Source organism: Scardinius erythrophthalmus, assembly GCF_964197995.2.
Source record: "Scardinius erythrophthalmus genome assembly, chromosome: 9".
NCBI classification, from domain to species: Eukaryota; Metazoa; Chordata; class Actinopteri; order Cypriniformes; family Leuciscidae; genus Scardinius; species Scardinius erythrophthalmus.
In genome coordinates, this window is record NC_138229.1 from 12,128,484 (window position 1) to 12,153,903 (window position 25,420).

The 25,420-nt window shown below is 38.0% G+C and overlaps 1 protein-coding gene across 1 annotated transcript; it reads left to right on the plus strand.

The window, feature by feature from the left end:
• Window positions 1–1,397: 1,397 nt before the first annotated feature.
• slc25a36a (solute carrier family 25 member 36a) lies at window positions 1,398–25,058 on the plus strand. The gene is made up of 7 exons (XM_081374874.1): window positions 1,398–1,863; window positions 5,556–5,720; window positions 9,413–9,490; window positions 14,175–14,275; window positions 19,674–19,740; window positions 20,096–20,385; window positions 22,062–25,058. The coding sequence occupies exons 1-7, from the start codon at window positions 1,823–1,825 to the stop codon at window positions 22,253–22,255; spliced, it is 936 nt and encodes a 311-aa protein (XP_081231000.1). The 5' UTR covers window positions 1,398–1,822; the 3' UTR covers window positions 22,256–25,058.
• Window positions 25,059–25,420: the final 362 nt, after the last annotated feature.

Consider the following 25,420-nt stretch of genomic DNA (forward strand, 5'->3'; position numbering starts at 1 on the left):
CTGTTTGATGGTGAACTATGTTCCCTTTGGCAATATGGGTTGGAAAATGTGCTGCACAGTTAATCATGGACCTATTTTTTCCAGCACCAGATTAGGCCCATTGCTAAATGAGAGTATGTACGATCTAATGGATTCCAAGGTGCTGCGCATCAAACTTTTATTGCAGTTTTCTTGTGATCGTTCTCATGGAAATGACACAAAGCTGATAATACATTTATGTTACTTATTTAGGACAATTTTGCCAGTTGGTGACAGACAGCTTGTTCCATTTACTGGTGCCTTCCTCCTCATATTTTCTCTATCATCATCATCTCTCCACTGTAATTTTAGCTGAAATGCAAAAAAAAACAAAAAAAAAAAAACGGTTCAAATGCACAATTAAACTTGTGAACAGTTGTGACTAAACTGAAATCACAGTTGCTGATTCTGGTTTGAGGTCCTTGATTGATGACCTTATCAGGTCATCCTAATTTGAGGTCATTGTTCTTTCAGTTACATTTGGTCTTGTGAATGGCATGCCTTATCTATAAAAGAAAAAAGCGGTCATAAGTCAGCCATCTAAACAATTTTAACTCTATAAAGGGGGAAGACCCTGTCTGAACCACTTTTTTATTGTATTTCATTAGGTTGGCATGCCTAAAGAAATTAGATTTTCCATGCACATGATCTGGAGCTTGTACAATTGTAGCTCTAATCTTGAAACCAAGAGGAGTGTGCATTTTATTCAGCTATTTAGTAAGGAAACCAAATTTTCTTATAAGGGATGCTGTAACTCTTGTCAGCAGACAGACACGGGTCTTCATTCATTTACATAATACAGTGTTCCCATTCCTTTTGACATTCCACAACTTTTTCATGCATTTGTGATTTCTAGATAAGGATTTTTATTTTATAAAAATAATTTTATAGAGATTGTACTCACATAGAGACATTTGTACTCAAATCAATTTTATAGAACTGAGCATAACTAGGAAACAAAATCAGTAGCCTATTATGCATTAAATAACATGAACTTGTAGATTTCCCTGATTTGAATCACATAATAATTCCCTGGTATGTTCTCCAAAACCAACTCACATCTGATATTAATAGGCCTACTCAAAAAAAAAAAGGAAGAAGTAGGTTTTTTGTCAAACAGATATAAAAAAAGGATATAAATATGACGCTGTAGTAGGCCTGTTAAATTAATCTTAGTTAACGTTTCAGGAGAACTATAAAAGCAGTATAGTTGTATTCTCCATATAAACAAATGTGCAAATATTTGTCTTCCTAACCTCTAAAAACGGGATAAATCAATATTTATCAATTGCAAGATCATGTGAAAGGAGCATGATAGGGCGGGGCAAAAAGCGTCACGCAGCAAACCGACCAATCGCGGACTCTGTTTTGCGGTTTCTGATTGGCTCGTAAATAGCGACTCTTGTGTCCATCTCAGTCAGCTCTCCAGCCTCTGAATCACTGGCACTACCGATTCTACACGGATTTAGCTCCACAAAAACCGCGTCCCCTGCAACCACAACCTAGAAATCAGATAGCTGCCTGTGTTGTTTATAAGAAAAGAACGAGATAAATTGAAAGCGAACCCGTCAGAGGCAAAAAAGAGGCATCTGCGCACATTGGCAGCCGTTAGCAGGCTGAGCTAGCCGCATCGCGCGACACATTTCGCCCGCGAGACATCGGGCTTAATAACTGTGTGCATTATAACCCTCATCCACATCAATTATACGGAGACTGTCCAGCAGAATCGCAGCGGGGTTCGGCGGAGCTGTCCGGCTCTTGCTCGCACTGCAGGCCTGGTTGTGGGTGCGGAGAATGCTAAAGGATGAGTCAGAGGGACACACTGGTTCATCTCTTTGCTGGAGGGTGAGTAGCGAGCCTGAGACAGACTGATCTATCACTGCTGTCAGCCCGTCTCTTTGACATTTATCCGTTGTAGTTGGGCTTGATCGTTCTTAAAATGTAGCATACAAGAAAAGAACAGGTCGACCATTATAAAATGTCAGATAGATGCTCATTCAACATTGCTGTAAATAATCTAGCTGCCTGTCAGCATGTCTTCATGCTACAGATGATCGGATGCTTTATTTGTGAATGCAAGGTCATGCAACAGATGCATAATCTCTTCTGGTTTTGTCACAGAATCCTCTGGAACCCTCAAGACATGGCCGTTTCATGTTTTGCAGGAAGTGCTGTTTCTTTGATGCTTTTCACTCATGTTTTTTTTTTGCTATGCAGAATGAGATTAGAGGCAGGAAAAACTCGAGGATGCTCGTTGAATGAATATGAACCTGTAGCATATTTCTGTTTCCTGTTGCAAATCACAGGCTTTGTCGTAGGCCTGTGGTTTCAACTGTCAGCTTGATGCTGGATGTGTGACACGGATCTCTCTAGTATAGTACGGCTATTTTTGACTCCATTCTTGCATGTCCCTGGCTCCTCTTTTGCACTCCGTGAGGCCCATAGAAACATCATTTTCTTCTTAGTCTTTAAATCAAAGATTGCTGCCTCGCCAAATTTCATAATCAGAAATGAGGGGAGTGTATCGCTCTTTAACAAGCTCATATCTATGAAGGTCATTTGATGACTCCAACCCATGAGGGCGATAAGAGGTCTAACAAGTAGCTTCTAATAACATGTGCTATCTGATCATATTCCTACAATGAGTTTAAAGAATTTTGTTGCATATGGTGTTGGTGGGAATGTTTTCAGATTAGCTCATTCGTACATTTTCTGTGGCTTGTCAATATAACTAGTGATGAGTTCTAGAAGTATAATTGTGAGCAGTGAATAGATCACCTGCCACTGGAAATAAATGTGAGAAACAAGTCGATGGTTCTGTGAAACAGATAATCACTCAGCAGTGCAAAGGAGAATCCCTTTTGTGCATAGCAATAACAGTTTTTATAAAGCTTTGAGAGTTAAAATAACCATCCAACTATGCAATTGTCCATTTAAATGGGTTGTTGACCAATAACATTTACTTTAATGGTAAAAAAAAAAAAAAAAATCTAGGGAAAGCATATAATTTAAGTGCTGTAATTTTATACCATTTTTTCTTTGTATTATCAGTCTATATTGGCTATTTGTCGTCATTTGTCCTTTTTTTCCTATTTTAAAATTAATTTAGCACTAACTTGACAGTGATAGATTATGCCAGATTTAACCCTTAAAGGGCACTATCTCTAATTTCAACAGAAATGTATAATCTCACCAGAGAAACCTTTTCATAGTTCCCATAACTAATGGTGGAAGAATCCACTTTTTGGCGTGTTTTTACTGCAGGATCTGAGAACAATTTTAGTTCTAGGAATGCCTTTTAGGGGAACTAAAGTGAGGGGAACTACGGTGATTTAGCACTAACTTGACAGTGATAGATTATGCCAGATTTAACCCTTAAAGGGCACTATCTCTAATTTCAACAGAAATGTATAATCTCACCAGAGAAACCTTTTCATAGTTCCCATAACTAATGGTGGAAGAATCCACTTTTTGGCGTGTTTTTACTGCAGGATCTGAGAACAATTTTAGTTCTAGGAATGCCTTTTAGGGGAACTAAATTAGCTCCTACTTAAGAGTAGGGTCTAACCCATCACAAACTGAATTACAAGTGACACAAGTGTACGGTGATTGGCCGAAAACATGTGAAACACTGGAACCCGGCATTTTTAAAATAGCCTAGGCTATATATTTAGGCCTACTCCACGAACATTGAAAGCAGCGATAAAAGGATCAACTCAACCTTTACGCTAAGAAGGAAATCCAATGTGACTTTGAAGGCAGGGACCAAGCGAAACATGATCATGTATTGCTCAGCTAGCAACATTGGGCATCAACCACACCGCAAACGCTATAATAATCATTTACTTTATTTGTTTAACAGTTCTATCTAATAATGTATCAGATCAGGCTCTGGCTAAGTCATTCTCAGCACTGTCAAAATAAAAATCCTGTACAACAACCAGAGCGGCAGGCCAAAAAATGTAAGTGATGGCTTGCGTCACTTCAAAGTTCCAACTGGTGGTGCGAATACAACCAGGAAAATGGTCCTAGAGGAACATTTAGTTATTGTACACATTTAAAATTTTTTTTGTACATTTACAATACAAAAGTAAATGTACACATTGCGCCCATGAGTAACATCACAAGTGGTTCTTGTGTGGGACTTGTTAGGCTAGTTTGCTCAGATGACAGTATCTGGGATCTTTTGAGTGGACTTGAGTTTCAATTTGGATCAGGTCCTGGTTACTTTAGCAAAGACTTTTGTTAGTTTACACCTGGGAGTTTCAGCCCTTTGAACACTGTTGTGTAAACCTAAAGTGCAAACTGTTTTTTTTGCTTCAAAACTGAACTAATCATTGACCAGGGGACTTCACTTTTGTGGTCACCTTCACATTTGTCTATTTGGTCTTGCATTTCAGAAGAAATTGAATGCAGTCCCATTCCTCTTTTCCCGAACTACTTCCCTTTTTTCAAAAACAAATCTCTTTATGTAATGTTTTTTTTGAAAGTGTTGAATTCCATAAGTAACTGTGAGTAATAAAAATAACCTAGTGGAATTTTTCTAATAGGCCTCTGCAGAGCTTTTTTGTAGGAGTGGCAAATGGGTTTTGCTCGTGAAGTCGGCATGGTCGTTCTGTTCATCGGCCAACTAGAGAGAGAATGAGTGAGAGAGTCAGTGTGTAAACCTTAGCAGCAACAAACCAGAGGGCTGCATATCTGGGGCAAAGTTCGCAGCTGCTCACTGTATGTGTCTTTTGAAAGGTGGCACAAAAAAATAGACCTTCAGAGGTTTAGAACACAATGATTCAATTCTGAGGTCAGCAGGTTTAGCTTGTCAACATTTAGTGCTTCCTTGTCAACTTTATGCACACATAATAAAAGAAGAACAATGTGTTTGAAGTTTGTTTTATTAGTTTGATTGACTGGTGTCTTGTCCAGGCCTAACCTCCTGATTATTTGCATGTGGGGCTAACCTTTTTCTACTCCCCCTAGTGCACACAAGCCAATACATGTTAAACTTGACCCACATACAGACAAGTCGAATCATTATGCATGTCAGTGGAAGGAAAAATGCTCTGGCTCTTAAAATGCAACACACTTTTATGCCAGTAGCTTATTTTTCATTTGTCCTAGGAGATTTTGCCTTTTTGGATCTTGTAGTTTTTTCATAACAAATGCAAAATTGCTGTATATAGGCCTAAAACACAGCCTTGGTGAGCATGAAAGGTGTCTTTCAAAAACATTAAAAAACTTTTGAACAGCAATCGTATGTAGATTAATGTTACTGTTTATTGATGCGTATTGTTAAATTGTGTACAAATTAAAATGGTTAAATATCATTCTTGCTTATGCATATTTATAAAAAAAAACAGTGTGGATTATACTTAATTTTACTTCTTGCTCTAAACATTTCAAAATAGTTTAAAAAAGGTGATTTTTTTTTCCCAGTGGCAATTAACTAGTTATTCAGTACAAATTATATTGCGTGAATAAAAGTGAATAATAAATAATTTTTCTCTCTCTCTCTCTCTCTCTCTCTCTCTCTCTCTCTCTAGCTGTGGTGGCACTGTAGGTGCAATATTGACATGTCCATTGGAGGTGGTGAAGACGAGGCTGCAATCTTCTTCGGTGACTCTTTACATCTCTGAGGTTCAGCTCAGCACTGTGAATGGGGCCAGTGTGGCCCGTGTGGCCCCGCCTGGGCCTCTGCACTGTCTCAAGTGAGTACTTCAAAACCCAACCTGGCAAAACCTGGTTTATCATGCGGGCATTTAAACCAGTGTTGTGATCATTTCAAAAACAACACCTGAAAACTGGCAAAAACACTGCAGTATGTTTCTATAGAACATAACACTTATTGGTACCATAAACACTACCAAAGCTTTTGTTTAAAGGAGCTTGACCATCAACAGTTCTAGACTTTGAGCTTGCAATCAAAGCTGTTCTCTGTTCAGTTTCTCTGTGGATCTTCAAATTACAACCATCTGCATTAGAGGTCGACCGATATTGGATTTTACTGATACTGATAATTAAGTTGGGAAGTACCTGCTGATAACCAATTAATTAACCAACAATTTTTAAAAATGAAACTGAATCAAAACAATTGGAAATTTGAATATTTTTCTGTTAGTCTGTGTTTACATTGCTTAGAATCATTTATATTTGGATGTCACTTCCAAAACTTTGCAGCGTGTACATGGCTGTTGGCACTCTCAGCAGCATGAAATATAAAACTTTTATTAAAATTCTGAATGGGTTATAAAGCACACAAAGAGTGTTCCCTTTTTAATAACTAAAAAGCTGTCACTCATCTCAGTTCATCATGATCTTACAAAGTTCCGTTGAAATCAATGAAGCAGTTTACACCAAATTTACACCGACTGCACAATAACTCTCTTATTTGCATCATGTCTACACTTTGTTTGTTTAAATAAGAGGATTCAAGACCATGCATAACTCAGCACCGTACAAAACTATGGCGTTTTGAGCAGCAAGTGGATTCTGACCTACTTAAATACCTCTGATTGGCCATTGCATTCAAGAGATCAACAGATATGTCTCTGTGATAGGCTACATTGCTCAATGCGGCAAAATACATTGTAAATGGACACCTTTGACGCTCTCCAGAGGGTAAACACAAATACGCACTGGAGCATTTGCCAAATATGTTTCGCCAATATGATATTTTTTAGTGCTGAGGGTGCTCATGCTTTCGATTGAGGATGCTTTGAGCCAGCGTTCTCACATCATTAGCTTTAAATATGCAACTTAGCTGGCTAACGAATCCATAGACCTGCCCAGCTAGATATATTAACAAATACAAATAGATCATAACACTCATGTCATTTAAACATTAGTTTAAGATTTTGTGTGTATTTTTGTCATATTGTTCCAATCGTTTGAAGTACTACTAATGTTCACGTCCTCTTCAGCCATGTCGGCAAATTTTATTCACTGTTCTCTACTAATGAAGCATCCAGTCAACAAATTAATTAATTTAAAATATGACAACATGTTCTGTAGTGTTAGTGTATACATACCTTTTCATTGTCAAAGTTTTAAATTCGCATATGACGTATTCTGTTGTCAAAACAAACACCAAGGTAGAAGGCACCTTTCTCAGCTGAATATGCAAAAGCGATATATCGTTGACATCTAATCTGTAGTGACCGTAGAGGCAAGAAAGTCAATGAAGAAAGATGGATAATGTTTCTTAATGCCAGCAACATACCTTCATCTGCCTTTGTTCTGCTAACATGGTTGCTGGCCTACCACTAAGGGCAATTTAATTGCTTTCATAACTGTTATTGGCTATTATGTTGCAAATCATTTTACAAAAGGCTTTGTACAGTCACATTGACATGGCTATTAAAAAACATTTTAGAGACTTCATACATTCTGTTTCTATTATGTGGCTCTTTGAGAGTAGTCTTAGTAGTCTTTATGAGTGTTCTATGAGCCACATTTGCTAGTATTTTGCTAGTCTGGTAAAATGTTGCAATGATATGGTTTCTGGGTGTAGCCTTGCTGTCTTTTCCAGAATTAGAATCACTTTTTTTGGCCTCTGGCAAGCAGTGGTATACAGGCCTATTGTATTACTCCAGAATCAGAGGAAAAAAAGATTGAAAAGTAGGTCAGAAGAAAATGAGTCGCAGATGCTATTTAAAAAAATAAAAAACATTTGAAAGAAGAATTCTAGAAAAGTCTGAACATGTCTTGTCCAATTCCAAGCAAAACATTGACTTTCCACCTAGTCTGTATAATGCTGGTCAGCACGACCCCGTCTCTGGATTTGTTAAATGCTCTTAACCTCTTTTTAGTTGATCTGAATTACACATTCAGAGGCCTAGGGTATTTGACTGCTGTCTGTATAGCTAAAACAGTCATACAATTAAGCAGTGGTGGACGAAGTACACATACCATGTACTTGAGTAAAAGTAAAGATACTCAAGGTAAAATATTACTCAAGTAAAAGTAGAAGTGCTGCCTTTAAACATTCACTTGAGTAAAAGTACAAAAGTATTTGCCTTCAAATGTACTTAAGTATCCAAGTACTATGATTTTTTTATGACTATAATGTCCTATTATAATTTTTGTCACAAGACTCTTGCTTAACTCAGTCTACGTGAAGACTCCAATGTCACTCTTGGCACATCAATCTATTAATAAAATGACATTAATTAGTCTATATATATATATATATTTATATTATATATATACTTGAATTGAATACATTTTTTGTTTGTTTAATTTTGGACGGAAGGGCACTGTTCCCATAAGGTATAATACATTTACAGTATTTACTGTATATATTTTGGAAGACTATATATATATATATATATATATATATATATATACATATATATATATATATATATATATATATATATATATAAATTCTACGTTATGGGAGTAGCCCTCCAAAATTAAACACCAAAACGTAATGCAGTGTTTCTGCTACTCCCCAGAAAAAAAATGCTATTATATGCATGTAATTTTAGTGTCAACGTAATAAGCAATGTTCATTATGCGTCAATATTTACCGATAATTGCTGCAATAATAGCTGCTGCTCTCTGCCCCGCTTAAAATCATTGGCAACGCGATTTGTTTGGAACTATTGAGAGCTACACGAATCACGTGACCGCGCGGCGGCGAGATCACAGCGGCTGCACACTGCACAGACCATTCGGTGAATGATATTAAAATACTGCGAGATCAATTAGAGTGTACTAGTGTAGACGGCTCTGTATGCTTTTCAATCACTCTCGCGATGTCATAAACTGATCGGTCTGTGCAGCTCCGGTTCAAGTCGAACAAGCCTAGTGTGTCGCAACCTTATAGCCTACTGTCTATGGTCGCAACTCTCATATTTAACGGCTCTGGTTCACGCAGATAGTGCCAAGGCAAGTTCAAAACAAAGCACGCACGTTAGGCTAGTGATTGGTGGCTCGTTTGACCAGTTAAGTTTTTATCCACTCATAAATAAAAAGGAACGACTGATTTTGAAAATGTAGTAGAGTAAAAAGTAAGATATTTGACTTTGAAATGTAGTGGAGTTAAAGTAAAAGTCTTCCAAAATTTAATTACTTAAGTAAAGTACAGATACGCAAAAAAACTACTTAAGTACAGTAACGAATTACATTTACTTCGTTACTGTCCACCACTGCAATTAAGCACAGCAGACAGCACTGATTAAGGTACAGCTTGGCATTGGTTCTCCCAATTACTTACTTCGTCTCAAACCTTTTAGTTGGTCTGGATAACTTAACTATAATAACTAAACATGGTGCAGCAATGTTGAATGTTATGGCAACAACGTTATATTGTTAAATCTTCCATTATTAACAATCACCATAATGGCAAGGTTGCAACATGGTTATATACTGTTCTAACTTTCTCTATTTTTCTCAGGTTAATACTGGAGAAAGAAGGTCCTCGCTCACTCTTTAGGGGCCTGGGGCCCAACTTGGTGGGAGTGGCTCCATCCAGGTATGACCCGTATGCAAAAACACAAATGCTATAGAGTGCTACAGTGGCCGCCCACTTTTTCAGTGGCCCTGGTTCTGGAAGTGTTTTTCCCATTCATTCTTCCCATTTAAAAAGAAAAAAAAGTCTCTGTTACAGAGTTTTAAACCATGAAAAAAAAACGACTAGCTACAAGGTGAATCACAACATTACTGATGCAGTGTGTAGCTTTTTATTTAAACACCCGTGTCGGAAGACATATTCAATAGCCAAGATACATTGGGCTCAAATTTAGCAAGAGTGGTTCAGGGAGACTCTAATAGACTCTAAAGAGTGGTTCCACTCTCCCATTGTCAAATAAAGATCTCTGACAAAAATTAATGCTACTCTTGGAGAAAATAAATGTTGTGATTAGTTATGTGAAGGTATAAAATGTTCATGTTGGTATAATTGCTGAAGCTTTTAAAAAGTGTTGTCACTATAACTGGTTTAATAACTTTTTTTCTTGTAACAAAAAGAACAACATTTAAATACAATAAACCAATACACAAAAATTCATAAAGTAAACAAATGTTTCAAACAGATTAAAGTGCAAAAGAATTCTAAAGAACAATAGTTAACACTTTACAATAAGGTCTCATTAGTTAACGTTAATGTAATAACACATTAACAATGAGCAACGGCTACATTTGTTACTGAAGTTATTATTCTTTGTTAAAGTTAGTTAAAAAATACAACTGTTAGTTCCTGTTAGCTCAGATCAATTAAATAATAGTTACAACTTTTGATTTCAATAAAGTGTTATTAAATGTTGAAATTAACATTAACTAAGATTAATAAATGCTTTAGAAGTATTTAAGTATTTAAGTACTGTATTACTGTATACCGGCACATGTCTAGTTGTGATGTTGCATAATGTTGTTGAAATAATGCCATGACGAATGCACTCTAAAGCCTGGAACACACCAAGCCGATGCCGACGAACTAGCGCTGATGAAAGCCGACTGTGTTGTCGCCTCGCGTCGGGGTAAAAAAGCACCGAGAGAACTACTGCCGACTGTTAGCTAGAATGCGCGTCCTGCGCCTGTGTGTAAATGAGACAACTGTCTATTTCTGCAGATATATTCGTCTATATTCGTCATTCAAAAAGGGAAACCGACGCTGCGTGCGTACTTAACGTTTTGAATATCAATCCTGCTAAACAAACACTTTCTTTATTCCACTCCTCTCATGTTAATATTGAAATATTCGCCAAGGAACACTAAGATGACGTAACATTAGAACAGTCTTCTATCTGTACCGTTTTGACTTTGCTCGCTGTTTTGCTATTATTCTCGTGCACTGACTCGTTCACTAAGCTGAACAGCCAATCAGAGTTCCCTCTTTCACCGACTGCCCGACGCCGATTCAACATGTCGAATCGGCCGAAAAAAAGCCTACGAGGACCAATTTCAGCCGACGGTGCGGAACACACTGAGGAAACTTCGTCAGCCGACGCACAAAAACTGCCCGACGGCCGACCGTCAGCTTGGTGTGTTCCAGGTAAAGCTACTTAAAGGTAAAGCTAATTTAAGTAGTTTGAGGGTGTAGGGAGATGAACTCTACTTCATGAGAGTTCATTTGGTGTGATTTGCTTATTGTGATTCTCTGATTGGTGGAGATTTCTTTGCAGAATCACGGTAAACGTAGCTTTTCACCTGGAATTCCACATGAATATTTAAAAAATAAGTTTAAATAATGTGGTCTGATGGCTTTAGCATATAACAACCTCGTAGCTCACAGTAAGTCTGTCTTTATAAGTTATCGTTCAAAATCAATTTCCCTATAGGGAAAATGAATGGGATTTTTACTTTTGAAACTCAACTGGTTTGTTTTGTGTGTGTGAATTTTGCATCTGCCTATTAATCTTGATATGCTTAAAAGGATGTTTTTTTTTTGTAAGAAACCTTAATATTAAAGTGTGATACTATAGAAATCTGAGTTTGCAAGCAAGCATGCCCTTCAGAAAATATTAGCTGTAGGCTAACTCATTTTCTGTCACAAACGTATGTGTTTAATTTTTCACTGTTTCCTGTTGGGGTTGCTTTATTTCCTCATTGTGGTCAAGATGGAAGAGGAAAAAAAAATGTTCCCCCTCAAACTGTTACATAAGGGCCTGATGGTCATGTCTCATTGCTCTAATCTCAGTGTATCATCATCAGGGGAGCATGTCACTGTCTTATTACGGACTAAACTGGCTATGGGTCCTCTGTTGTTTCACCGCTTACTTCTGGATCGTTTCCACTGACCGTACCAGTACTGTACAGTTCAGTACAGTACGATTCGGAACGGTAAACCCTGATCCGGCGTTTTCACTGCCAGCAGTACCCTGACTTGATAGGCATGATGTATGCCGAAAAGTAGCAATCAACATAATTCTCGCGCGAAGAAGAAAGAGACACAGTAAACAACAATCATACAGAGTATCCACCTCCTGGGTTGGCCATGGTACATTTCTGCCCGCCAACATTTGGTTGCAACCGTACTGTGTTTCAACTGTATATGAAAAAAATGGCGCCTCTTGTGTTGTCATTCCCCTTGTAGCATGCACAAGTGACGATTCTCGTATTGTTTATGAAAGTGATTGCATTCTCTGCTCTGTATGAGTGTATCGACTCATTACCTCCAGTGAATATTCCCTCTCTCCTGTATGAATCAGTTTGTTCATTGACTGCAGTGTGTCATCATTATGCTACAGACTAGCTGCTCTCATGCCTTCATTCACTTGAGCTTTATGTGCATGTCTGTGCAGTTTAATCTCATTTATATTGGTATGTGGGAGATGGTGTTGCAACTAAACCACTTAAAATATCTGTATTGCAGTTTCATGCTGTAGGAGATGTGTGTGTATGAGTGTGTTTCTCCCCATCTGTGCTTGTGTTTCTCAGCATTCCTGTCCTGTGTGTCCTCTGCCATCACAGCTGGAATGGCTACCTCGTGACCATTTGCATTACATAAAGATTAAATGCACACGTAGGTAGAAATAACTTGGTTGGCTTGGTATGTGCTTATATTCACATACTGACATTAACTATACACTTTAAGATTGTAAACCATAATTAATTTCAGCTTTTTGATCCGAAATCCAGTTTGAAGTTATGTAACATCCTCCTGTGAAGGTCACGTTATTTCATTCAGATGGCCAAATTAAGCCGTGCACCAAACTACTGCATCATTACTCGCACAGGATTGGCAGATGTTTAGACTGGGATCTGATTGGCTGTCATTCAAACGGAAAAGAGCACTGTTTGGCTGTCTTTTTGAAGAGAAAGGAAGAAGCATGTGTTATAAGCATTTCATCGGGAAACAAATGGCTGCTTAGCTTGTAGGCAGGTCACTCAGTGATGCCTTAAAATTTACTGTTGTTGTGTGTGTGTGTGAGAGAATTATGTAACCTAGATTAAAGCAAAGGAAAAAACCTTCCCACTGTGGAAGGCTTTAATCCTACACCGGAAATTTTCATTTGAATAATCCTGTTTTTCAGCATTTGCCCTGTCTAAGAAAATAATTCTGGTAGCTGTGGACATGTGATCTGATGAGCATGGCGTACCTCTGTCATATCAGTCTTCATATGCAGATTAGAGCACATCAGTCATTTTGTTTTGTTTTGTTTGAAGCTGTATAGGCATAATGACATTGTCACCCTAAAGGCACGGGTTTGCTTAATTTTTCATGTTCCACTCCGTCTCGAGCGGAATGAGTTTGACACATGCGCAGTGCAATTGCTTTTTTAGACGTCAGAGGGCAGCACTGAGTGGTGTCATTTACAAGACATTCGCTCTGAAGGATAGAAGAAGAAAAGTAGCAGAACCGCCACTGCATGCAAGAACCAAAACAAAAGCGATGGAGAAGGAAATGCTACCCTGTTTTACTCATAGATATCATATAAAGGCTAGATGGCTCAAGGCGGAGTCACTTCCGGCATCACCGGCGGCCATCTTAGGACAGGGCTCTGTGAATTAAAAGGTGAGTGAGCACGCACACAAATCCTCTTATCTCGCTGAAATCTGGACGGATTTACAAACGGTTTGGTTTCTTACAAACGTTATTAACGTGGCTATAATTCTGAATGCTTAAACATTTTGAACATAATTATTCATATGTATGCAGTATAATAGCTACATCTCTGACGTTTATAACAAACCAAACCGTTTGAAAATCAGTAGAAAATTGAGCAAGTTATGGTTATTTAAAAGTACATGCACCATGTTATGAGTGAGCGAGCACCCTGTCGTAAGATGGCCGCCGTGTGCGGATGTCGAGCTCCATTGGCCAGCAGCGCGGACGAGCCATCTAGCCTTTATATGATATCTATGGTTTTACTGTTTTGTATCACTCTTTCCCCACTCTTCTTTGACTACTGCACAGTACATCACAACTGTGCGTATTGCCACCTAGTGGACTCTTCCGTCTCAACATTCACCTTGCGAATGCGCTGTTGTACGCGCACCGTCTGCGCAGATGTCTGCGGACCCTCCCGATGATGAAAATTACGTCACATGGACAGTGTGCAGACAACACTTCCCAAAAATATTCGTGAAAAACATAACTAAAAATATTTCTTCTTTAAATAAGAAAGAAAGATTTTGTCCCTTCCACTTCTAATAAACACTGAAATATTGAAATACTCAAAAGCAATTTATGTTGTTCATTTCTGTTTTGTCCACAGAGCAATATATTTTGCTGCCTACTCCACAGCCAAAGAGAAGCTGAACAATGTGTTTGATCCGGACTCCACACAGGTGCACATGCTGTCCGCTGGTTTAGCAGGTAAGAGTCCCAGCAACATCTTTCACGTAGATGCATTTTTTGACTTAAGTTTGCATTGGCTCTTTTTTGTTTGTATTTCACACACTGAACTAAACTAATACTCACCTTTTAGTGTGCACAAACAAGAGAATGCATCATTTGGGTTTTTATAACCGATGTTTGTCAGTCGCTTTTGATTTTAGCAATTACAGCCTTATTACGATAAAATGTTTTATCCTAGTTGACCATCTAGTACAAATGGGGAAATATAGACATGGTATTTGCCTCGTGTTTTGGGTTACCTTTTTCAAGGTATGACAGCATCTAGACCGAAACCACAATTAAAGACTTTCAGGATCAAAATACAGACATATTTTAAGCTTCATTTTTTTCCAAGCTAAAAAATATTCAAGCAAATCATTTTGAAAATACTTGTTCTCCCTTTGTCTACTCTTAGGGTGCTTTCACACGGGCAGTTTAGTTCGGAACGGGGCATGGTTCGCATGAAAAATCGCTAATGTGAACGCTGTCATGCGGACCCGGGTGCGCACTGGGGTACCGAACCCGAGACTACGTGGAGGAGGTGGTCTGAGTTCGGTTGCTCCCGAACCGTGCCGTGGTTTGAGTGAAATTGAAAGCAACGGGGACTCGGGTGCGCACTTGTTACTGCGCACTAGTAACCTGCGAATGCGTTTTTAGCTGATCATGATGTATTTAGTTAAATAAAACACGTGTAAGGGATGATAGGGTTGATGATTTACCTTGGATACAAGCAAGAGTGAGCCTGTAGTGTATACGCGCGTAGCATAGCAACAAATTAATGGAAATCCACTGTCTCCTCAAAAGAGTCTGTTTGCAAGGAGTAGAAAACCAACTTATGCGACACACTCACAGTATTGTTCACTCAGCTGTGCATAATAGCTCCAAATTAATAAAAAACACAATATATTGACCTGCGATCTGTTTTCTATCATGCGCCGTGTACGTTTGCGATGACATAAGATGCACGCAAACACACCAGGGTTCGATAGAATCAATACGAGTGTGAAACCAGACCAACGCTGCGGGGGGCGCCGGGACGCAAACGAGCCCAGTGTGAAAGCACCCTTTCTTAGTTTCAGTTTGATAAATTAATATATTATTTTACAGAATGTAAGCAACACAGAATCTAGAATTGAAAATTTGATGTGAAAAAATTATAAAAAAAAGTATTTTTAAAGCATTTCTAAAACACCATAAGCTAACTTTCAAGCATGTAATATCTACTTGAAAGCTTGTTAGCAATATTGCAAAAAAGATCCTCAAAGTTTGGATTGTGCTTTCCTTTCCCAGTTTCTTTTTTTTTCCTTTTTTTTGTTTTCTTCTACTTTTTGAGGGCTGGAGGACATAAGTCATTACATGCCAGTGTGCTACTAAAAAGTCTGGCTTCACACGCTCTCTGTGCTGTGTGTAGTAGCGGCCGCTAGCAGGGCGCTACGCTAACATGTAGAGTGCCATGCGCGGTGGGCAGCGGTCCTCGCGACTGACACGGGCGGGATCGGGACGCCTCAGGTAGTCACGTCTCTACTCACCGGTATGATCATGATTCTCCTAATGATAATGATGATTAATAAATGATAATGATGGTTATTTAATTTAATGTAGCCACTGTAGCTGGCTTGTAGTTCTTTTCTTTTCTTTTTTTTTTTAACTTCCTTGTGATTATACAGTTTTGACACATGGCCCCCTTGCCAGCCTGTAACCCCCTAAAAAGGTAAATTCAGTGAAAAACTACTTGCACTTCTTTTCTTTTATTTTGTCATTTAATTTCAATACTGAATGCTAACCTTGTCATTCGATTGCAGTATGTAGGCTATGCATTATTTTACAAGACAGTGTCACAACGTAAACATTCCTAGCATGTTCTGTCTTTTCGTTGTTGATAAGAGGGGCCACACGGCCTGACGAACTCCACGGATAGCCTTTGCGTTACAAAAGTGGTTAAATATAGATCCCTGAAGGCCTGCGATGGAAAATTGGCATCCGATAAGGGACAAGCCAATGAAATATTCATTACATGTGCCGCTCTCTTCTCAAAAGCATAGGTGACTGTTTTTTTCCTTTCTTAATTGCTCTTTGTATCGGCATCAGTTCACAGTTGCCTCCAGCTCAGTTCTTGCAACCTGATCCATGTCATGTATGGCCCACACATTGTTCATCATTGTGGTTAGGTTATGACTGAGTCATATAGAGCCAGACAAAGTCATGGTGTGATTAGACATCTTTAAAAGTCACAGCTAAAATCAACAGCTTCAGACTGTTAAAATAGTTAAATGGTTCACTGACTCATACAGAGGATTCCAAACTCTGCATTGAAAGTGAATATAGTTTGAACCTGAACTTTAAAATTTAGAAAACATGTTAAACCAGTATATTACAAATAGACTTTTTTTTATATTAGTACTGCCAATATTAAGGATGCATTGATCAAAAGTGACAGGATACTAAAGATATTTTTAATGTTACAAAATATTTATCCAAGAATCCTGACATTTTTTTGTCATGGTTCCCAAACAAATATGAAGTACATTTGAGCTATATCATTAGTTATATCAGACATTTTGACCGTATTATATAAACATTTGTATTGTTTAAAAAAAAAAAATCCCACTCTATATGAACCAACATATTCAGTATTCATTTTTTTGCGAAAGTAGTATTTTCCAAATAGCAGAGCCACAATTTAATCTTTCAGAAATTGCGTTCGGCAATGATTTTGCCAGCAGGAATGACAAGGTTAGCATTGGACTTTTACATGCACTGCCTCTGACCCTCCTTAAAGTTATTGTTTATATAAACTTTGATCCTAGTTTGATTTTGTAGCTGTTTATATGACCCAGCATTGATAAAGCTCATTTATGGTCAAGATAAATAGTGTTACTGCAGCAGGATCAACTCTGTTCTGTACCTTTACATTTAAAATGAACAACACTGGTATAATGATGTCCTTTAAAACTCAAAATTTCTCTCTCTCTCTACTTCTCTCTCTCTCTCTCTCTCTCTCTCTCTCTCTCTCTCTCTCTCTCTCTCTCTCTCTCTCTCTCTCTCTCGCTCTCTCTCTCTCTCTCTCTCTCCCTCTCTCTCTCTCTACCTTTCTCTCCCTCTCTCTGCCTCTCTAATCATATTTCTCTGTCTCTCTATCCATAAAAAAGGAAAGGAAAAAATAAAAGCACTCTCTTAATTGTTTAAATGGGTGGTGGGCGGGATGGAATGGTCATTGTTTGATGTAATTGGTGTGCGGGCTGGGATGGGGAGGTGGGCAGGGTTTATTTTGATGGTTCCACTCCCTCATGGGTTTGACTTGGCTCTGAGGGGCATGTGGACTGCTGCTTGTGACTGTGGTACAGAAAAGCCTGTGTCTATTTTAGGCCTTTACTGTAGCTTTCACCCTGCGTGAGGGTCTGTGAGCCAGCCTGCTCTGCCCCCCATATCTGCAGGCTTCGTCCTGCAGCTGTGAGGAGAGGAGCTTTGCCCCTCCCCTGTGAGTACTCGTCAGAGACACACTCTCTCTCTCTTACTCTCTTGTACCGATCTGTCATCCCCCCTCCCCTTCACCAGTCAGTTGCCTTAGGCCTCTTACCCTCTCTAGAGCTTCTTCTCTAGCTCAATAGACTTCTTTTGGTTTGTTTAGCCGAACACTGATGTTTTACACTGTACTGTTAGAAATGCACATGAATACCTTCATCTTCAATTGGCATTGTCTTATGCTCTCTTTCGTTTTTTTTTTTTTTGTTCGGGGATATTTTGTGCACCCACAACGCCAAGCACAGGCTTTGTGCTTCATTTTGCTGCAGTTGAACAGATAAACTAATTGTTCCCACAAACATCAGCCAGAATATTTTGCTGTTGCTTTAAATGCTGATAATACAATGCAAGCACACTTAAATATTTTAAGATGCACGTAGCCTTAATTTGCAAACACATAACTTAACAGCAAACAGGGATACATTAGGACATTGACTACGTTTACATGCACCCTCATAAATGTGATTATAATGGGATTTTGGCAGTGTTGCAAATAAACTTATCCTCATGTAAACACAATACTCATAAACTATGTGGCGTGCGCCAATGTTAATCGCAATAAGCAGGCATTTAAACACCTTAAATTGCATTATCACCGCTCTGACCAAAGTGCGCATATGCTCGGAAGTACACGGATGACGCGTGTTGTTCACACAACTTCATGAATGAACTTCATAGACATTATAAGTTTTTCCTCCGCTCTGAATCGAATCGGTGCAGAGAACGCGACGGCAACGTAGGCAACCCCAGTTACAGCATTATTGCTATGTTCATCGCGGTCCCGAATAATATACAATACAACCATAGAAATGTGTTTTACATTTGACGCAAGTAGATTAAAACAGTGGCCTGTAACACACCTACTGTACGTGAGTTCATCATTTGTGCAATGCATTGGGGTATGTGAAGAATGGCAGTAAAACTAACCACACTTCTTGGCGAATACTGAGAATTGCATGTAAACGGGAGTGAATAGATTTGCTCATGTCATGTAAACATCTAACTGTGATTCAAGTTCTTAATCTGATTATTGTATTTAAAAAAATCGCATTATTGGTGCACATGTAAACGTAGTCACTGTTGTGCTAATCTCGTTTACTAAGATTTTGTCATATATCACAATCTTGCCGGCATAGTACTCGCATGGCATGCCTTTCAACTACATCACAGCGGTGGCATAATTCACTGCCCATGCTGTGAAAAACAGTCATTTACCTAACGTAAATAACAGTTTTTGTCATTTGGCTGCAGTTATGTAACTGGATAGTGGTTCTTTTTAACTTAAGACTCTTTTCTCAAGATGTTTATCTCATTTAGCTTCCACTCGATCCATAAAATACTGTTTAATTCTGTGAGGATAGGGCTAAATATTTAAGAAGTAAAGCTACATTAGTTTTAGAGTCCTGTTATAGATGAAAAATTGCTTAATGCTTTAGCTAAAAGGCCTTATTTACTGCTGTGGCCCCTTTAAGATGTGCTTATGGCTCTTTTACCTAAATCATTAAATAAGTGCCTAGTGGATCTGCTATGGTTTTCCTGACGTTAGATAGTAATCACTGTTAATAATGCTGGGCATTGCTGAAGGGGAACTTGTAGTCCATATCACGATGCTGTTTTATGAGATTGGTGTGACGTGTCCTGATATGCTGAAACAAGAGGCTAACAAGATTAATATTCTACATTTTAAACCGAAACAATCAGGCCATAAGCATATTTTACAGAGGTCCACAGCACTTCTCTGAAGTGTGGAGTTTCTTAAGGGAAAGTTTGTTGTTCTAGAGTCATTAGACCTGCTGAAAGAGTTGCTTTGACAATATCACTTCCAAGCCTAATCTGGAACACCTCTTTTTCCCAGGGTTCACTGCCATCACAGTAACCAACCCGATCTGGCTTATAAAGACTCGATTGCAGCTTGATGCCAGGCAAGTAATACTATTCGTTCAAAAGTTTGGAGTTGGTTAGAAGTTTTTGAAAGAAGTCTTTGATCAAAAATACAGAAAACTAATATTTTGCAATATTGTTACAATTTAAAACAAAATCTTTTGTAAGATTATAAATCTTTCACTTTTAATTTTGATCAATTTAATGCATCCTTGCTGAATAGAAGTATTAATGTTTTTTTGGGAGGGGATTTTTATCCTTTAACTAGCATGCTTGTTTTCTTGCATTTTTGCATTTCAGAACGTCACCCATTGAAACAGATATTTAAGGGGACATTAAAGGAAGAAATATTATAACCAGATTTCTGACATTTATCAAATGTTTTTCTTTCTTTAGGAACCGCGGAGAACGGCGCATGAGTGCATTTGAGTGCGTCCGGCGTGTCTATCGGTCAGATGGGTTACGGGGATTCTACAGGGGCATGTCCGCTTCTTATGCTGGCATATCAGAGACTGTCATCCACTTTGTCATCTATGAAAGCATTAAACGCAAACTAATTGAGTCCAAGGCCAACGCTAACATGGATGACGAAGATGAATCTGTAAAAGACGCTTCAGACTTTGTTGGAATGATGCTGGCTGCTGCCACATCCAAGACCTGTGCCACGTCAATTGCATATCCTCATGGTGAGTGCTGATTTATTTACTTTTTGTTCTTGATGAACAAAAAGTTACTTTTGTTTGTTCTTGTTCTTGATTTGTTACATTTATGGGTTTGGAGTTGGCATGTTAAGTTAGGGGCCGTTACATGACAACGTTTTCAACTAAAAGCAGAAGACTTTTTATGTGTTTTTGCTGAAATTGGCATTACAGTGAATATTTCTGGCCTTGTGAAGATGGAATTTACCCAGATGACAAAGTAATAATACAGTATTATCAAGATTAAAATCCTTAGAATGAATATTGGTCAAAGAGAATAATAGATTATGTAATTTGTGTCTATAGGCATGTGCGTTCGGCTCGAGTGCACTGATGTCAAAGAATGCATTTGCGCATCACAAAGTGACATCGCCAGCTACCTGTCTGGCATGCATAATACAGCGTCATTAGGCGGTTTCATGGATCCATGAGAGCGGGGATCGTTTTGATAACGTTGTCATCTGTACAAAGTGTTAACGTACCCTTAGTTTGTTGGCATTTGGTTAATTCTTTTACAGTCATGTTGACCCTCACTTGAGACCTATTTTCAAAGATACAGTAAGCCTACCTTCAATCTCCATCAGTCAATTTTTTTCTCGTTTATTTTCTGTTTTAGATTTAAAATGTAGCAATTAAAAGGCACTGGAAAATGTTGTCATGTAATGGAAAAAAATACAGAGTCCAATAATTTAAGACCAGGGACTTTCCCCCCATTTAAACAAACCGAAAAAAAGATAAAATAAGTTATTTTGTTAAATGAAGAAATATTATTCTATAAGAATACTTTTGTGTATAGCTGACCAAATATTTGTACAAAAATTTGTACAATTTTCTTAAATTAAAGGAGAACTCCGGTCAATTTTAACATTGAGCTCATTTTTTTGTAAATTTGGAGAGCTGTCAGTACAGAGAACAACGACAAAAATCGGTGTTGCCTACACCATGTTATCCTCTTTTTAAAAGCACATACCTGTATTTACATCCTGTTTTCGGTCGAAGTCCATAGTAATCGATTGTCGAGTTCACGCGCGTGATCATAGGTAACTAAACCTATGCGTGTGAACTCGACAATCGATTACTATGGACTTCGACCGAAAACAGGATGTAAATACAGGTATGTGCGCTGGCTGAAATAACATCATTTTTATTCATATCTTTCACATCTACTGCAGTCAGATTCACCCGTGATCACTCTGAAGGAATCACTCACATGGCTGGGCACTTGTAATGACACATCAAGGATGTTAAGAGGGTGAAAGCAGGTTTAAAACTTGCCCCATTGAAGTCAACAGGGTGCAGATTTTAAAAAGAGGATAACACGGTGTAGGCAACACCGATTTTTGTCGTTGTTCTCTGTATTGACAGCACTCTAAATTTACAAAAAAATGTAAATTCCGGAGTTCTCCTTTAATATATACATTTTTAAGTTAGATTTTTCACTTAATTTATTTGCATAATATAACTTAATATATTTTTATGATGTCATTTAGAATGAAAGAGTTTGTTTATTAAATATAAATGCAGAAATAAAGCACTTTTTTGTAGTATCAGACTTTTGAACTCCACTGTATGTCAACTTTTGTTTTTTTTTGTTTTGTATGTCAAAAAGTTTTTTTTTTCCTCTGACAAATAACTGTTTGGTTTTTCTCTTTCTCCCATGACAGAGGTTATTCGTACCAGACTACGTGAGGAGGGCAGCAAGTATCGTTCGTTCTTCCAAACTCTAAATATGGTGGTCCGGGAGGAGGGTTACAGAGCACTGTACCGAGGCCTCACCACTCATCTGGTCCGACAGATCCCTAACACTGCTATTATGATGTGCACCTATGAGCTGGTGGTCTACCTGCTCAATGGTTAACAGATGGAGAGAGACCAGGAAAGAGAGGGAGAGAGAGAGAGAGAGAGAGACGAACAGGGTGAGAAAGCGAAAGCTAGATGGAGACCAAGAGAGTGATTGTCCCTGGCTTTTACACCAAAGGAAGCAGAACAAATCCTAGAAAACGCATTGTTAACCCAGACCCCCAAAGGGGGCTGTAGTCTCCGAGAACAAGAAGGTTTTGAGCCTGTCAGACTGGAGAGCGTTTCAAAAAAGAAAGACCGAAGGTGAACAGACACACCAAAGCAGTCTGTCCATTTGAAATGTTTTAAGAGAAGTCCGTTTTGAAAGGACAATCAGAGAGGGGAATGCTTGAAGAAAATGCAAAAGCCTGAATTGGCAGAATTCCTTCACATTCAAGGAAAAAAAAAAATCATCCTTTCACAGCCATTTCGTTTCAAAAATCATTTTATCTGAGCCATTTCTTTATAAAAAAGAAAAACAAGCCTGTCAAGATCTGAAGTAACTGAAGGTCTTTGAAGGAAAGTAAAAAAAAAGCACAAGAAAGAGTTTTCAGATGTGGCACAATAGCACTACTGAAAAGGATGTTTTTCTTTTTTAGTTCACCGTTTCATAAAGATGATGCTTTGCCTTTCAAGCATTCTCCTCTAGATGTCACCTTCCACTCTTTCCAAACTTGCCAGGCAGATGGTTGTCCACGCACAAGAGTCCATTTGCTGTTGTTAAATTGACGGTCACGTGATACGTGGCCCCTCATGTGCTTCAAACTGAAGTGTTTCTTCGTTAGGTTCATATTAAGTTTAACCATACTTACTTGTGTGTGTTTTCAATGATCATACCGTTGTCCTAATATCAGTATAGTATATGCTCTGGGTGGTATTTTTGAATTGGGAGATGTTGTCCTGCTTGCATCACTGGGCCTTTCTCGAATTTATCTCCTCGGTTCACTGCTGCAAAGCCTCTACTTGAATCCCAGTTGTCGGCGAGAGCCAGAGATAAATTTGCCGAAGGCTAAATGGTAGTGGCTAATGCTAACCCTGAGCATGTTGCCTACAAACAACATGCCACGTTGTGACGAAAAGGCAATAGTCATTTTTCCACTTCTGAGTGGGAATACAAGCTGCAGAATTGTGTCCCACCCTCTGGATTCCTCTAACAGTGGCTTCTAACTGAGCGTATAATATATGCACTTTGTGGCCTGTCTGGGCTTGCGCAAACTTTTTTTTTTTTTTTTTTTTTTCTTAGTTTCGGACAATTTTATTCTTGTATTGTAAAACATAGTATTACTATGTAAGCAAGACCGAGTTTTGCTGAACAATTCCCTTAGGAAGTTATTGTACAGTTCAGTGTACTAAACTTTAGTGAAGGATATTCTTGTATGTGTATATACTGTATGTATACATATCAAATATCCAGTGTTCATAACTTAAGTCCTCTGATTATGCAGTAGTATTATTTGAATGACTGCATTTGTTTGATAGATCTATCACAAAATGATATTGTGAAACTCGTTTTGTTGAATGTCATTTTTTTTTTTTTTTTTTTTTTTTTTTACATTTTATATATATATATATATATAAATTTTTTTTTAATCACTCCTCATTCTGGCCCTGCACTCGTTGCTTGAAATGGAGTCACAATTTTTTTTTCCAAGTGTTTTCATCTCGCTTGTTTGTTTACATTACTGTTGTATGTACTTTCACACCCTCATGATATGAAGGAACTTAAACTGTCCATGTTAGTGATTTAAACGTTATCCACATCATTTCCAGACAGTTCTTTACCAGTACATGGGCTTAAAATTATAGTTTAAGGTAATTATATTAAGCCTCATGTTGGTAGATCCTTTAAAGAGCCTCTAGGGTTTCTGTAAGTATCTTAATAACAGTAGCATCTTAGTAACAGTATTTGTTTTTCTAACAGCAAAAACATAGTTTTGGTTCCATCATTCATAATCAGAAGTGAAGTGTGTTTTCACATACTAGTGTTTTCATGCATTTCAGTGTCTTCTCTGTCCAGTTCAAGTCCATTTTCAAGTCATCAATACGTGTAATGCTGCTGATGAAGCTCTGGAGTTCTGTAATGATCATCACCACACATTTATTATACACACAACATCATCCAATATTATGCAGTTAGCGCTGGACTCCGGTCACAGCTAATAATCTCGCCGATAATCTCAGCGATTGCGCTAATTGGTTAACAAAAAGCATTTGTTTTCGGAAAACAAAAGTTTTTTCAGGCGTGACGTTTTAGTGTAATTAGAATAGTTAGACTATCATTGATGGATTAGTAAAATAGTTGTGTTGTATCTGAAGATGTAATGCCCTTGTGTTAGAAACTGATCTAACATCCATGTATGATGCTTTAAGTTTGCATTCAACAAATGCTCTTGTAACTTCACAGTCTCGTAGAGACTTTAATGGCATTACAAAGAGATTCAAAAAGGCATATTTAAAAAGTGATGTCGGAATATTCAGTTGTCAGTTTTGGACTGAATGGACAGATGTGAACATCCTATTAACTGAGCCTAACCGATTGACAGAAATATTGAACATGACACTCTAGATTAATCATTTCAATCTTCACGTCACATTTAATAGCATATTCGGCAATTTTGTGTATGGTGTCTGTATTGCGCAGTCTAACATGACCAACACTAACAAATTGTATGTCAACGCCTGTTGTTTCATTTCAGTTTTCCTTTCCTTTTTTTTTTTTTTAAGTCTAGTTTGTATGGTAAATGTGGCCTATTCTTTGCTGGTTATGTGATTTATCATACCTCTTTTTTTGTACAAACAGTCAATAAAAACAATGCAAAACCCATGTTGTCTTTAGTCTCTTTTTAAAGGCTGAGTTTTAATAAGACCAAAATAAAAATAAATGTTGGACTCTTTGGTAGCCTATCTGCTGAAGGTCTATTGCTGACTTTTTGCTGTGTAGTTAAAATAATTAGGTTAAAATATATTTTTTTCTCTAACCTGTTAAATTGATGAATTCAAAGGACATAAAAATCACCATTTTAATGTAAATGTCTATCTAGAATGTAAAGATGTCATGTCACGGATTTTAATATGTTCCTTATGGAACGCATCTTTAAGCGACTGAACGCCAGTGGGCGGGGCCTGTGGTGCGATTATTTAACTATTCGTCAATCTCTTCTATGGATCCAGACATATGCAAAGG

Bases quoted from the DNA above. Each gene is read 5' to 3' on its own strand.
- slc25a36a (XM_081374874.1), top strand. From the start codon at position 1,823: ATGAGTCAGAGGGACACACTGGTTCATCTCTTTGCTGGAGG. The intron at 14,276-19,673 runs GTAAGAGTCCCA...TCTTTTTCCCAG, and splicing joins GCTGTCCGCTGGTTTAGCAG to GGTTCACTGCCATCACAGTA. The intron at 19,741-20,095 runs GCAAGTAATACT...TTCTTTCTTTAG, and splicing joins CGATTGCAGCTTGATGCCAG to GAACCGCGGAGAACGGCGCA.